The 16,339-nt window shown below is 39.0% G+C and overlaps 1 protein-coding gene across 2 annotated transcripts in view; it reads right to left on the bottom strand.

The window, feature by feature from the left end:
- The window catches only part of CCDC148 (coiled-coil domain containing 148), a 233,757-nt gene that overhangs the window by 81,382 nt on the left and 136,036 nt on the right, over window positions 1-16,339 (bottom strand). For both annotated transcript variants that reach the window (XM_055307649.1, XM_055307648.1), the window contains one exon: window positions 559-699. In XM_055307649.1, the coding sequence (XP_055163624.1) occupies window positions 559-699 (141 nt within the window). The remainder of the gene's footprint in view (window positions 1-558; window positions 700-16,339) is intronic.

Here is a 16,339-nt window from a genome sequence, read left to right as displayed (position 1 = left end):
TCATTAAAGCTGTTTGTAAGTGTTGTGACTAATATTTTGAAAAGTGGGAAGCAAACATTTGCTCAAAAGTAGAGTGATGCATTTGTATCAGCAAATGAAAAACAAACACTCTAACAAGTCAAGAAGTAAATTCTTGAAGAGGCCTTTTGGTATTCCATGAATTGCTCTGACTCTGGTACAATATATTTTATCAGCAAAGACATCTCTTGACAGTCAGTTGCTCCACTGCAGTCAACCAGAATGCTATCCCAGTATCCTCTTATCTTTGCATGTCCCTACTTAGTACAAGACTTGACAAGTCATAAATTCCATCCTTTCTTTACCTACCGCATTTCTTCTAATTACAAGTACCTGTGCTCCTGCAGGTCAGTAAAGTGGATTCTCCTCCATGTCCACAAATCTTTGAAGCTTAAATGAACTGAAGCAAGACTCCACTAGAACCTTATGAATCTTTCTAAGAACTGCCTCTGATGATTCCATGCCAAACACCAAGATCAGTCAAAGCTGAATCAGACAACTAAGCATTCGTTCACACATTCACAGCAACAGATTCCATACTTTCTTTTTCTTCTCTGCTCTTTGTAACAATTCTTTCTCCTTCCATAGCTTCTCTTTCTCCTCCTCCTTTTCTCTTCTTCTGGCAGAAATTTCCATTTCCAGTCTTGCTACCTCTTCCTGGTGGGCTCTCCATTGAAGAACCTGAAATAAATGGAAATTCATTCCAATAACTATACCCACTCAAGTGATTTTGCAGACATAATAAGACTACATTCTATATCAAGCAAGGGTTTTCCAAATACACATTAAAATTCTGTGTGCATATGACTGATATGTGCATGATGTATATGCAAGATGTGCGTATTAGTGATAAAATGAGAAAGCAACTTTAAAATCATCTCATTCAGGGATTCTTCATTTAGATTCATGGCCTGAGACCCTAAAGAGTCTGTGAATTGACTTAAAAAAATCTATGAATTCTCATAAACAGTATGTAAAAATTTTTGTTTTTGCATAGGTGTTTTTCTGTAACAACAGTTCTAGTTTCTGGTCAACAGTTTTCAAACATTCTCAAATGATACTAAGATCCTAAATAATTTAAGAACCACTGTTATATTTCATCCTTCCTATATTATAAGTGAGGGAAATGAGCCTGAATAAAGGTGAAGAAAAATTTTAAGACATTTAAAAGAACTTTCTGGGTACTGACAGATATTATTGGTAGAAGCATAATTGGTTCTGTACTTCCAAACGACACCAGGCAATATGTAAATAAATATATATCACAATATAAAATGTGCATAACCTTTGACTCACAACCACATTTTGGGGAAGTTATTCAAAGATGATCAATTAGATAAGTGCACAAAAATATATCCACAGGAATGTTCACTATAGTGCTTAAATAGAAAAATTAGAAAGAGCCTAAGTGTCTGGCAACAGGAGATGGCTTAAATTAATTATGGTACCCTCATGTAATGACTTCCATTGAAAAAGAATAGTCTATAACTATATTCACTGACATTAAAAATGTCTACAACATATTATTAGATGAAAAAAAGCACATGCTTTTACATGTAGCATGCATACATTAGTAGTATGATCTCCTTAATATAAAATATCATCTCTGTATCTATACATAGAAGGAAGACTTGGAAGGAAGTTTACCAAAATAATAATACTGATTATCTCTTTATCTCTGAATAGCATCATTTCATGAAAGTTTTCATTTTTCAAAGTTTGTTTTCTAAAAATATACTTTTCCCTATTTATCAAAATAATCAAGAGGGGTGCCTGGGTGGCTCAAGCCCAACTCTTGATTACAGCTCAAGTCATGATCTCAGGGTTGTGAGATGGAATCTTGAAAGGGGCTCCATGCTCAGTGAGGAGTCTGCTTTTCTCCCCCTTCCTCTCCCCATCCCTCTGCTCACATGTACTCTCTTTCCCTAAAATAAATAAATCTTCAAAAAAAAATAATTAAGGGGGCAGCCCAGGTAGCTCAGCGGTTTAGCGTCACCTTCAGCTCAGGGTGTGATCCTGGAGACCTGGGATCAAGTCCCGCATCGGGCTCCCTGCATTGAGCCTGCTTTTCCCTCTGCCTGTGTCTCTGCCTCTCTCTCTGTTTCTAGAATAAACAAATAAAATCTTAAAAAAAAAATGACCAAGGAAATTCAGACTCTTGGTTTTCAGACACACCTAGGTTTCTCCATCTGCTGCGTATCCTGGCCATTATATTTACCTTCTTCTTTGGAAGCCCATTCCTAGAATAAGATCACATGCTTTCCATCCTGATCTCCCACTCCCAAACCATTCCTTTCTATAAACCATCTTCCATCTGTAACGTACTGTATTAAAATCAAGTGTTCTATCAAGTGCTGCTAGTGATGCTGCTACATCATGTTGGCCTGTTGACCATCTTTTCCCAATTAAAGCTCTTTACTTCCTGCCCCACAACATTCTTCTCTCTGCTTCTCCACCGATGGATAGCACTCTCTTCTTTTCCTGTTCTCTGTGTCCACTCTCCATCCTCAACTCTACTGCTATCCTTTTTTTATAGAGAGAGAGAGATAGCATGAGCGGGGTGTGAGAGAGCAGAGGGAGAGAAAGGGAAACAATCTTAAGCAGACTCCATGCTGGGCATGGAGCCCAACGTGGGGCTCAATCTCCTGACCCTGAGACCCTGAGCTGAATTCATGAGTCTGATGGTCGACCCACTGAGCCTATTGCTATACTTTTTCTTTGACCTCAGCCTCTCTATACATATTATGTGTGTCTCCTATGAGTTAACCTATCCTTCTCTGTGTTTGACTATAATGTACAGTATCAGCTTTGTCTTTTTGCCTACAATCCTATCCTAAAAAATGCTTAAAGCCTTTACTATTTGCATGTGCACCCAAAATACAGTATTTTTAAAAATTAAATTCAACATCTTTAACTCCACCACAGCTTCACAAGCCCTGTGCACCTGCTTCTTCTTTCAAATGTCCTGGCTTGTCCTATGGAACCACAAGTAGTTTGTATTTTTTTATTACTGTATATACCTATCAAAATAACTAATTCTTTACATTTTATATCTGACTTGGGCTACATTATATTTCTTAAGATTAGATGAGTTTTATTTATGACAAATCAATTTCTAAAGTATTGGATTTCCCTAGGCCACTTCACAGTAGGTTCCTAGATCACCCAAAGTCTATCTGCCAAATATATTGAGAAAAATACCAGAGTTCATGATGTGATGCCAATTTATCACAATAGGACCTAAGTAATTTAGTTTTATTACTCACAATCAGTGTCCCATTTTAACTTAACTAAGTGTAATCTCGCATTATGTGAATATGTGGCTATTTTTGTTCTTAGCCTCATGGTATGGTCCAAACTATTGTCCTACCTGGAACACCCTCAGTTTCCCCCTATTTCATAGAATGCTCTTTGGCTCAGTACATGTCCCACATTTCCCATGAAACATTCTTCAACCCATGATCATTTTTCTTATTTCACTTACTAAACCATAGCTGCTCTCTAATCATTTTGAGCATAATGTTTAATTTTTATTTACAGGAGGGTCCATGATTCACATGTATTTTGTCTCCCTCATACCATCTAGCAGAGTACTAACACATCATAGATGCTCAATAATTACCTTCTATTTAATTTACCAAAACAGACCTTTTTAAACAAAACCTAATAAATGAAGAAGAAATCAAGGCATTAGAATATACCATTTTGTAACATCTAATTAAACAAGGATCATAAATCCTTGTTTATGATCATCAATAGCTACTAAACACATTAATAGCAGATGGGAAACTTTGTACTGGAAAAATCAGGCTGGTAACAACTGAACACACTGAACAAGCAGATATTTTGGCTTCCTGATGGAAATATACAACCTTCCTTGAAGTATTCCTACCAAAAACTAAAAATGAATATCATCAAATCTCTAGACCTATCTAATCAGGTTACAGGAAATTCAGCTAATGGAGAAATATATTAAACAATAGTATGGGGATACTACAATCAGCAAAACTAAAATTTGAAAAACTTTTTAAAAAAATATTTTATTTATTTTTTCATGAGAGAGAGAGTGAGAGAGAGAGAGGCAGACACACAGGCAAAGGGAGAACCAGGTTCCATGCAGGGAGCCTGATGGTGGGACTCGATCCCGGGACTCCAGGATCATGCCCTGGGCTGAAGGCAGGTGCTAAACCACTGAGCCACCAGGGGATCCCCTATAATTTGAAAAACTTTAAAGGAATTTAACAATTACAAGAAAAAAGGAAGGAGAACTATGGATTAAGAGATTTAAGAAACATATCAATTAGATGCAATATGTAGATTATATTTGGCTTTTATTTGAGTAAAATTAATGAAAAAATAAATTACAAAACAAAAATATTTTAATATTGATTAATTAGTTGATCTATTAAGAAAATATTGTTGAAATGTTTAGGTATGATTTTAATATAGTTATGCTTTTTTATTTTTATTATTTATTTTTTAAAAGATCTATCCATTTATTTATCTTAGAGAAAGAGGAGAGGGGCAAACACGCTGAGTGTGGAGTCCAACCAGGGGCCCGGCCCCACAACCCCAAGATCATGATCTGAACTGAAATTAAGAGTCGGAAGCTCAACTGACTGAGTCACCCAAGCACCCCTAGTTATGCTTCTTTAAAGAGTCTTTTTGATTTTAGAGATATATATCAAAATATTAATAGATCAAATTGTATGGTCTGGGGATTTGCTCACTCTTACCCAATGGTCATAGATAATTGTACAGATGAGACAAATTTGACTAATGAATTGATAACTGTTGACATTGAGTGATAATAGAGTTGTTTATGTTTAAATTTTTCCACACTAAAAACTTTGTAAAAATAAATAAACCAGAAAATATAATGTATGTCCAAAGAGTTTTATGTAATAAAATATTATAGGCTGAAGGTTCTCACACAGTAGAAAGGGAGATTTGAGACACACTCAACTAACGAAAAGAAAAGTAGCATACATTTAGCCTTTCTGAGTACTAAGTCTATTTTTATAAATTTCAATAGAAAGAAGCTTGGATTTCAGAACTACTCTTCTTAAGACTAACTTACGGGAATTATCATTGAATAACCATTACATATGTGATATAATATTTAATGAAGCCTGCACATAAGCAAATATCTATAACTGGAAAAGATTCCTATTTCTAAAGACAAGTATAGGAAAATAATAATAATAATAATAATAATAATAATAATAATAATACCAATAAAACTAAGGCAACCCATTTTACCCATCAGTTTAGCCAATTTACCCTTCCTTGTCATTTGCGAATCTAAATGATGTTTCTTATGTTCTCCAGAAAAAATATTATGGTAGTTTTTTAAGTTTTTTAACTGGTTAAGTTCATATTAAATCTACATAAGTAAAAACTGTGCCATAAGAGGCTATGGTAGATTTCTAAAAATATTTATTTATTTATGATAGAGAGAAAGAGAGAGGCAGAGACACAGAGGGAGAAGAAGGCTCCATGCAGGGAGCCCGACGCGGGACTCCATCCCGGGACCCCAGGATCGCGCCCTGGGCCAAAGGCAGGCGCTAAACCGCTGTTCCAGGCAGGGATTCCCATATGGTAGATTTTTAAATGGGACAAACACTCTGAAGAATTGTAAAATAAAAGGAAGTTCAGTAACCAAAAGCCAATGGGTTAAGATGTCAAGCAACAGATGTATGTATGAAATTCTGGGGAAAAGACTCTTGAGCAAGTCAGCATCAACCTTTAGAAACTAAATTACTGGGGCAGCCCGGGTAGCTCAGTGGTTTAGTGTCTGCCTTCAGCTCAAAAAAAAAAAAAAAAAGATTTTATTTACTTATTTGTGAGAGACACACAGAGAGAGGCAGAGACACAGGCAGAGGGAGAAGCAGGCTCCATGCAGGGAGCCCGACCTGGGACTCTATCCTGGGTCTCCAGGATCACGCCCTGGGCTGAAGGCGGCCCTAAACCGCTGAGCCACCCGGGCTGCCCAATAACATTGTTTTTTTGTTTTGTTTTGTTTTGTTTGTTTTGTTTTGTTTTTAAAAAGAAAAGAAATTAAATTGCTCCACTTAATGGAATCACAAGAATGGTCAGGGACCCTTAGAGTTTGCTTGAAATAAATAACTCACAATATCGTCTGTAATTATAACCATACTCAAAAATAAAAGGTAAAGAGTAAAAGAAGAGAAGGTTGTTGGAGTAGCATTATATCCTAAGCAGCTAGAGTTGTGAGATCTTGACAAGAAACCGGCTCTGCAGCAATCGGTTTCCAGGCAGTAAGGTAAACAGGGCTTTTCAGAATGCACAATGGACACGGTGAAGAATCTGGTGGGGAAAGGGTGTCATTGAAAAAAAAAATCCTTATCCCATGGATCCCCAGAGGCAGTCATGGGATTTTGATGGCTCCCATGTGGAGAGAATGATACCCAATTATTGTATTTTTGAGATGCCCAAGAATAAGAAAGCTGGCAGGTGGGCAAAGGAATCAATATTATCACAATAGGCTAAAGTATAGAAGACTTCTGAGCAAACAGTGAGTAAAAGGAAGAATAGTCCAGAAGAACATTTTAGTGGTTTTATTTTAAAGGGTTTGTTAATTATATAGCTTTAAATAGAGCATGTGAGCATAACTGTTCAGCAACTGTGCAGCAATAATAACCATGCAAGAACATTACCACAGTGGCAGTCAAGAGCATGTTGTAAGGAGAGCATTATTTAGATTATTAACTACAGGACATTTTTCCAGGTCTTTAGTTAATACTTTAATGTTCCTGCCAAAGGTACAGTCTGAATGAAACCTTAACCTAACAAAGAACAAATGGAGTTTAAAATATTCATCTATTGCAAATAATAAAGCATTTAAGATGAAAATGGTTAGTAGGGATCCCTGGGTGGCGCAGCAGTTTGGCGCCTGCCTTTGGCCCAGGGCGCGATCCTGGAGACCCGGGATTGAGTCCCACGTCGGGCTCCCGGTGCATGGAGCCTGCTTCTCCCTCTGCCTGTGTCTCTGCCTCTCTCTCTCTCTCTCTGTGACTATCATAAATAAATAAAAAAATAAAAAAAATAATAAAAAAGAAAATGGTTAGTAGCATTACATGTATTCTTTGCTTGAAATTAATAAACACATATATTCTCAGAGTAAATAAAGTACTAGAAAAACAAAAAACAAAGCCCATCAAAACTTCAAAGGTAATAATGGAAATTAACATCAAGGTAACAATATTAACACAATTTTACAACAAAGGCGAGTACATGAAAAATTCTATGAGAAGTGGCAATGTGGTATAAAGGAAATGAATACTGAACTGTTGGTCAGAACACCTGCTTTTTTTTTTGTCTTATCTCTGCCAATAACCAATAATATTGTTACTTTGAACAAATGGCTAACCGTTTTCTTTCATGTGAAAGGGGAGGACTGGATCAGATGACTTCTACGATTTCTGCAAGTTATATTATCCTGATTCGATGTTCTATTTTCCTTATACGGAGAGATCACAGTATATGATATGCTCTACAATTTTCTTCTACAAGCAAAAACGAATCACAATGAGAAAATCAGTATTTTATAGGCCAGTTAAATAATAGACAATTGAATATTAATATAGAATTATATCATTCATGTTTATGGAAACATTGTGTCATGTGTGTTGCCTTATACAGGAAAAGTTCTGTCTGGCCAATACCTATAACCAGCAACAATAACATTTTTAAAATGTTTATGAGGACTTCTTGTGTGCCAGGCCCCTGCTACACAAAGGCAGTGAACACATGGTATGACGCAATCTTGGAAACAAGCAAGTTCTCTTTTTCACACTTCGCGTGGCTGACTTCTACTTACACTTTTTCATGTCTAAGCTTCAAGATCATTTGCTCCAGGAAGCTTTCCCCAACTCACCATGTCCATGTTAGGTGCCTTCTCTAACTCCTAGCACACTGTCCCTCTCTTTTATTACAACATTCATTAAGCCATTTACCTGTACTTCCCACTTGGCTATGAACTCCTTAAGGGCAAGGACCAAATCTGTCTTATCCATAACCTTTCTACCGAGCCTATCATGGTATCTGGTACTTAATAAAGTTTCAAGAAATACTTGGGATATGCACAGAGAAGGCTCTGAGGTTTGCTTGGCAGTTAGGTTGACATTTCCCCTTCCCTGCCACACTGGACTGGTCTTTAGAAAGAAAAGGCACCCCCCATCCCCACCATACACCACACATGCTACCATATTCTGACTCCTCTACAGGAGACTTCTGATTCTTGATTTCCCCAGTCCTAGTTGTTTCCATGCCCCCTAAGCTCCATCTCTGCCTGCCTGACAGGGGGAAAAAATCCAGAAAACGTTGTCAGGATTTTCAGTAACTAATTCACATTGCTAGCAATTTTAGAGGACCGGTGCAAAGAAGTGGCAAGCTCTCTGTCTTCTCCTTCAATATTCCTATAAGTTTCTAGGTTCAGTTGAGCTGAGTAAACTACAAGTTTTCATTTTATTAAGTCTTAAACAGTCTGATAATTCCATTAAATTCTTTCCAATTGTTCCACTATTTATCAATATTACTTAAGCTTTTTAATCGCCTGTGTTCCATTCATGTTTAAACTTCACTCACGTCATTACAGTACCTGTGGTATTGCCTATCTTACTTAAAGCTTTCTATTCTCTCCTTGGCATTTTTACTTAGCAGAAAAATTTGTTTTTTTCTTTTGGTTTCACAACTATCCCTTGGTTTCTTGGTTGACTCCGTAAGTGCATGGTTTATCACCTCACTTTGATAACCACTTTCCATTTTCTGTGGCTTTTTATTCGTCTTTCTCAGAATCTCAAAGATTATTCACTATTATCTTGACTGTTTCATGTCCTTTACTTTTTTTAATAAAGTCTGGCAAAGTTTCATTTAATTGGGTCCTATAGGGTCTTAACTTTAGTGTGAAATAAAACTTACGGAGAAAGAAGCAAACTAAATGTCAGTAAGCAGAAAACTACCAAAAGATATTTTTTTTCCATAAGAGGTGAAATCTACAAACCTATCACTCAGTTTTATATATGAAGCTGACAGAACCAAACTGTATAATATTGTCAGAAAACGGGGCTAACAGTCAGGAAATCACTTGCCTGCTGGCTATGAGATCCAGGGGAATCCTTTCCTTTGTAGGCCCCACATCCTCATTGAAAAAAATGAAGAGGACTAGTTCAGCTTTTCAAATGAGGGTCACAACTCATTAGTAGATAATGAAATTGATTTTGTGGATGGGAACTAGTGTTTTCTTATGAAAGAAAACAGAACGGAAAATATCAGAGTGCATTTCATGTACTCTGAATATAATGCCATTACTAGAAATTTGTTTCCATTTGTGTGTGTGTATGTGTGTGTGATCTAAAATACATTTCTCATTGTAGGCCATGGTCAAAGAAGCTCGAAAAATACAGCAGGAAGTTCTCTATAATCCCTTCCAATGCTAAAATTCTATGACTCTGTAATATAAAGAGCAAAGCTATTGTGTTGCCGTCATTAATCCATAGTCCCTATTCCTTCTGTAACCAACCCAGAAGTGTGGTATAGATGAGAGAACTCAGGTTTTGAAATCATAAGCCAGAGCTTGAATACTTACCCCTGTAACTTATTAATGGCATTCTGTGGGGTACACTGCTTAACCACCTAGAACTACAGACTAACAAAAAAGGGAGTAAGAGTGATGCATGCCTTACAAGACTGCTGTACAAACACCATCAGTTTATACAAGCCGGAAACTCATTCTGCTTGTCCCTGACACTCCATTTATAATCAATTGCTAAGTTCTGCTGACTGTACCTCTGACTGTCTCTCAGACCCATTCACTTCTCTCCATCTTCACAGCCCCTATCCTAATCTACAAGGATGCATCTGGCACCCACTCTTAGTTCATTCCATGCCCACATCCCCATCTCACCGCCTACACTTGCAATGGTTTCCGTTTTTTCCAACTATGGACCCTAAGGCCTCCAGGATTTGGCCCTGCCTATATCTGCACCCCCAACTCATTACCTCATACCAATAATAGACTCATCCTCTGGGGTCCAGGTGCACCTGGCCATCCTACAAATCCCTGAACAGGCCACATTGCCTCCAGCTATGTAGATATTGTACATGCTATTTCCTTTGCTTGGAATGTTCTTCCCTTCTTCCTTGCCTCCCCCACACCTTTTCCAAATCAATCCTTACACAGTTCCAATGCTGTCAGTGAAGCCTTATCCACCTGCCCTACAGGAGGTAAAGCCCCCCAGCTGCATCCTCATAGTTTAAAAGGAGGTATCCAGTGCTGAGATTACATGACCACCATCTGCTTCCCCACCAGACTGTGATCTCCACAAGAATAGGGACCATATCTGATTGGCTCCTCATTATATCTTCAGTGCCTTACACACCACCTGACACCTACTAGATGCTCAATAAATAAGGTTGAATGGATGAATAATGGGATAAGAAAGCAGCTACACAAATGTTAACTATGTTCTTAGATTGCTGCAATTGCTTTCCAGTTGACTTTCCTGACTTCAGTGTCACTTTGATTTAACCCATTTTGTACACATTTGTCTATTGGATGACTTCTTACATATCTTTGCTTCCCTGCTCTGCTCAAGATTTGAATAGTAGGGTCTTTGCATTGGCTATCATTTCAAGTGGTTTTATAACTATTTATTTGGACACTGCCTTATTCATTTGAATAATTCCTTATTCAAAAGGAGGATTCAATCCTTAAAGGTAAATTTGGACTTGAACCTATATGGCCTAATTTCCTATTACTCCCCAGAGCAGACAGGCCAGACCTTTCTCCTTCTCCTCTGCCCCTTTCTCTCCCCCCTACTCTTACATACTCATGCTTATCTCTGTCACAGGCCTTTGCCTAGAAAGACCTTACTCCTGTTCACCTATCCTTCAGGGTCATTCAGGGTCTCTTCATAACGATTTCACCCAATATTTGCTATCCCCCCTCTGATCTGTATTCATGAATAGTTGTCTAAAATAGATACTATCCATTCACTCTCTAACCTGTCTTGATTTATTTTCATTTCACTTATCACTGTATAAAAATATATTATCCTAAGAGTTCTCAACCCAAAGAGAAAAATTTTTCCTTTTTATTGTTAGATACATTTAGATACATTGTAGATCATGAGATGGTGGATATTAATTAAACCTATTGTGGCTATCCTTTCACAATATATGCAAATCAAATCATCAAGTTGTACGCCTTAATGGTGATATACCAATTATTTCTTAATAAAATCGAAAAAAAATATTAATTTATTTTCTTGTCTGTGTTTCTCACTAAACTTTAAGCTCCATGGTAACAGGGACTTGGCCTTATTTATCCCCCTGCTCTATCCCCATTCCTGGAACAGTGACTTACCCAGGGTTAGGTGCTCTATGATTATTTCTTGGGTGGATGAATTAGTGTCCAAAACTCAGATTATAAATTTTATACTTGACTAGGCCGTAAAGCTCAGATCCAGATAAGTACCATCTAGCATGTCACTTCCGCGAGTCCATACTTAAGGTAGGAAAACTCAGGCTGACCAATTCCTTCTATGCGGCATAATTCCTTCCACGTATCCCCGGTCTCCCTCCGCTCTCTGCCCTTTTATTAACAAGATACGCTGAAGTCATTAAGCTCTCACACCGCTGGTGGGACCTGAACTCGGCTTTGAACTTTCACAAGAAAGAAGGAGGATTAGGCTGTAAAACAACGGAAGACTTGAAAATACATTAAGACTAGTTTAGGGTAGGGAGGAGCCAAAGTGGCAGAGGAGCAGGAGACCTTCGTGTCCTCTGGTCCCGGGAAATCAGCTGGGGAGCTATCAAATAGGGCACCCGGGTGGCCCAGGGGTTTAGCGCCGCCTGCGGCCCAGGGCGTCACCTGGGGTCCCGGGATCGAGTCCCCCGTTGGGCTCCCTGCAGGGAGCCTGCTTCTCCCTCGGCCTGGGTCTCTGCCTCTCTCTCTGTGTCTCTCATGAATAAATTAATAAATAAATCTTAAAAAAAACAATCATGCTGAACACCCAGGAATTCAACCAGCGACCTAAGGAGAGAATAGCTGTGAGTCCACGGAGAGAAGCGACTGCTCTCCGCAAGGTGGGAGGCACAGGAAGGTGGATGCGAGGGGACACCTGGGGGAGGGAGCCCTGGGGGAGGGACACCTGGGGAAGGGACACCTGGGGGAGGGGGTCCTGGGGGAGGGGGCCCTGGGGAAGGGGGCCCTGGGGGAGGGATGGTGCAGGTGACAGGTGCTGGGGGCAGGGCGGGAGTGGCCCAGGAGGACCGGCGAGACTGCGGGGCGGGACCGGGGGTCCTGGGCCGGGTCTCCGCAGAACCCGCGAGAACCCCCTCCTCCCCGGCGGGCGTGGCCTGGCGCGGGCCGCGGGGGTCTACAGGGCTTGGGCTGGGGGGGGGGGTGGGCGCGGGGGGGGGACACGGCCGCCGGGGGGTGCGGGAGCCCGAGGCATCCCAGCGCCCTGCGCCGCGCAGCCCGCGTGGCAGGTGGACGGCCCCCCGGCAAGCCCGCGCCGAGCAGCAGGTGGGCTCCCCGCTCGCAACCGCGAAACCCCAGTGCCAGGGGAGGAGACCCAACTCCCGGGGCTCCCCACGATCCTATAGTCCCGCCATTCAGGAATTCAACAAATGTCTTATTTTATCAACTTTTTAAAATCTTTTTTAAAAAAAGATTTTACTTATTTATTCATGAGACACACACACAGAGAGAGAGAGAGAGACAGAGACACAGGCAGAGGGAGAAGCAGGCTCCATGCCGGCAGCCTGACGTGGGACTCGACCCCGGGTCTCCAGGACCACGCCCTGGGCTGAAGGCGGCGCTAAACCGCTGGGCCACCCAGGCTGCCCTAAAAATCCTTTTTAATTTTCATTTTTATAGTTAGTTACATTATATCCTTTTCATTGTATTTGATTTTATTTTTGAATGTATATATAAGTCTCTCTTTACAATTTTGAAATGTAGTTTCTTCTAACTTATTGACCAAAATATACTCAGGATATATTGTATTCTTCTGTTCACCTGTTTTTATTACTTTTTCCCTTGTTTTTAAATTTTCATCTTTATAGTTACATTCTATCACTTTAATGCATTTAATTTCATTTTTGTACATATACAAGTTTTTCTTTCTTTAAAATTTTGGGATCTGATTTTCTAACGAAAATGGTGTATGATGGATCTGACCCTCCTCGCCTGTTTGATTATATTCTCTTTAAAAGAAAAAGAAAAAAAATTCGGTTTTGGGTCTCTTCTGATTTGTTTAGTGAATATTTCTCTGGGGTCATTGTTGTCATTTCAGTATTTTGTTCTCTTGTTCATCTATTATTCTCTGAACAGAATGACAAGACAGAAAAACTTACCTTAAAAAAGAGGACTAGAGGGGCACCTGGGTGGCTCAGTAGGTTAAGCATCTGCCTTCAGCTCAGGCCATGATCCCTGGGACCTGGGATCAAGTCCTGAATCAGGCTCTTTGTTCAGCTGGGAGTCTGCTTCTCTGTACCCCCCCTCCCCGCCCCATTCATGCTGTCTCTTACTATCTCTCTCTCCCTTCCTCTCCCTCCCTCTCTCAAATAAATGAATAAACTCTTAAAAAACAGAGTGAGAACAAGAGTCAGTATTGACTGCCAGGGCCCTAATTACTATGAATGTAAGTAGTATGTCATAATTAGAGTTCAGAATAATGATAAAGTTACTAGCTGGATCTGAAAAAAGCATAGAAGACACTAGAGAATCCCTTTCTAGAGAATAAAAGAACTAAAATCTACTCAGGTTGAAATAAAAAAGACTATTAATGAGATGCAATAAAAAAATGGAGGCTCCAACTGCTAGGATAAATGAGGCAGAAGAGAGCATTAGTGACCTAGAAGACAAAATGATGGAGAATAAAGAAGCTGAGAAACAGAGATAAATAACTATTAGATCACAAGGGAAGAACTCAAGAGATAAGTGATACTTTAAAGCAAAACGATATTAAAATAATTGGGATTCCAGAAGAAGAAGAGAAAGGGGGGCAGAAGTATATAGTAGCAAATTATAGTGGAGAACTTCTCTAATCTGGGGAAGGAAATAGGCATCCAAGTCCAAAAGTCACAAAGAACCCCCCCCCCTTAAAATCATAAAAATAGGTCAATACCCTGGCATATAATAGTGAAACTTGCAAATCTCAGACAAAGTGAAAATCCTGAAAGCTGCTCAGGACAAGGGGTCCATAACCTATAAGGGTAGAAACATTAGACTGGCAGCAAACCAATTCACAGAGACCTGGCAAGCCAGAAAGGACTGGCATCATATATTCAGGGTGCTAAATAAGAAAAATATGTAGCCAAGAATACTTCATCCAGCTAGGATGTCATTCAAAATAGAGAAATAAAAAGTTTCCTGGACAAACAGAAACTAAAAGAATTTGTGATCATTAAACCAGTCCTGCAAGAAATATCAGAAGGGATCCTTTAAGAGAAAGCCCAAAAGTAACATAGACCAGAAAGGAAGAGACAATATACAGAAACAGTGACTTTACAGTTAACACAATGGCACTAAATTCATATCTTTCCGTAATTACTCTGAATGTAAATGGGCTAAATGCCCCAATCAAAAGACACAGGATATCATATTGGATAAAAAAAAAAAAAAAGCAAGACCCATTGCCGTGCTACCTGCAAGAGACTCGTTTTAGACCCAAAGACACCTCCAGGTTGAAAGTGAGGGGGTGGAAAACCATTTATCATGCTAATGGACATCAAAAGAAAGCTGGGGTGGCAATCATACAAATTAGATTTTAAACCAAAGACTGTAATAAGAGATGAGGAAGGACACTATATCATAATTAAAGGGTCTATCCAACAAAAAGATCCAATAATTGTAAATATTTATGCCCCTAACATGGGAGCCACCAATTATATAAATCAATTAATAACAAAATTTTAAAAACATATTGATAATAATACAATAATAGTAGACTTTAACACCTCACTCACAGCAATGGACAGATTATCTAATCAATAAGGAAACAAAGGCTTTGAATGACACAATGGACCAGATGGACTTCACAGATATATTCAGAGCAACAGAATACACATCCTAAAGCAACAGAATACACATTTTTCTGGAATGCACATGGAGATTCTCCAGAGTAGATCACATACTGGGTCACAAATCAGGTCTCAACCAGTACCAAAAGATTGAGATCATTCCCTGCATATTTTCAGACCATAATGCTTTAAAACTGGAACTCAATCACAAGAGAAAATTTGGAAAGAACTCAAATACAAGGAGACTAAAGAGTATCCTACTAAAGAATGAATGGGTCAACCAGAAAATTAAAGAAGAATTTTAAAAATTCATAGAAACACATGAAAATGAAAACACAACTGTTTAAAACCTTTGGGATGCAGCAAAGGTGGTCCTAAGAGAGAAGTAGATATACTTAATATTTTTTGATATACTATATCAAAAAGAAAAAAGAAAGGTACCAAATAAATAAAATGAATGAAAGAGGAGATCACAATAAACACTGAAGAAATATAATTATAACAACATATTATGAGCAACTATATGCCAACAAATTAGGCAATCTGGAAGAAATGGATGCATTCTTAGATGTATATGAACTACCAAAAGTGAAACAGGAAGATACTGAAAACCAGAACAGATCCATAACCAGCAAGGAAATCGAAGCAGTAATCAAAAATCTCCCAACAAATGAGTCCAGGGGATGGATGGCTTCCTAAGGGAATTTTACCAAGCATTTAAAGAAGAATTTCTCCCTCTGCCTATGTCTCTGCCTCTCTCTTTCTGTGTCTCTCATGAATAAATAAAATCTTTTAAAAAAAATTGGATGCCTAGGTGGCTCAGCAGTTGAGCCTCTGCCTTCGGCTTGGGGCCTGATCCTGGAGTTCCAGGATCGAGTCCCACAATGGGCTTCCTGCATGGAGCTTGCTTCCTCATTGGCCTATGACTCTGCCTCTCTCTCTCTCTGTGTCTCTCATAAATAAATAAATAACATGTTTTAAAAAATAAAGAAAGAAGAATCAATACTTATTCCTCTAAGGCTGTTTCAAAAAATAGAAATGGAAGGAAAACTTCCAAACTCATTCTATGAGGCCAGCATTAACTTGATCCCAAAACCAAAGACCCCACCAAAAAGGATAATTACAAACTAAAATAGCTGATGAACATGGATGCCAAAATTCTCACCAAGTTACTAGCCAATAGGATCCAACAGTACACTCAAAGGATTATTTACCATCACCAAGTGGGATTTATTCCTGGGCTGCTAAGGTGGTTTGACATGCACAA

Source organism: Nyctereutes procyonoides, unplaced genomic scaffold (assembly GCF_905146905.1).
Source record: "Nyctereutes procyonoides isolate TBG_1078 unplaced genomic scaffold, NYPRO_anot_genome, whole genome shotgun sequence".
In the NCBI taxonomy this organism is placed as follows: domain Eukaryota; kingdom Metazoa; phylum Chordata; class Mammalia; order Carnivora; family Canidae; genus Nyctereutes; species Nyctereutes procyonoides.
This window is presented reverse-complemented; position numbering and strand designations above follow the sequence as displayed.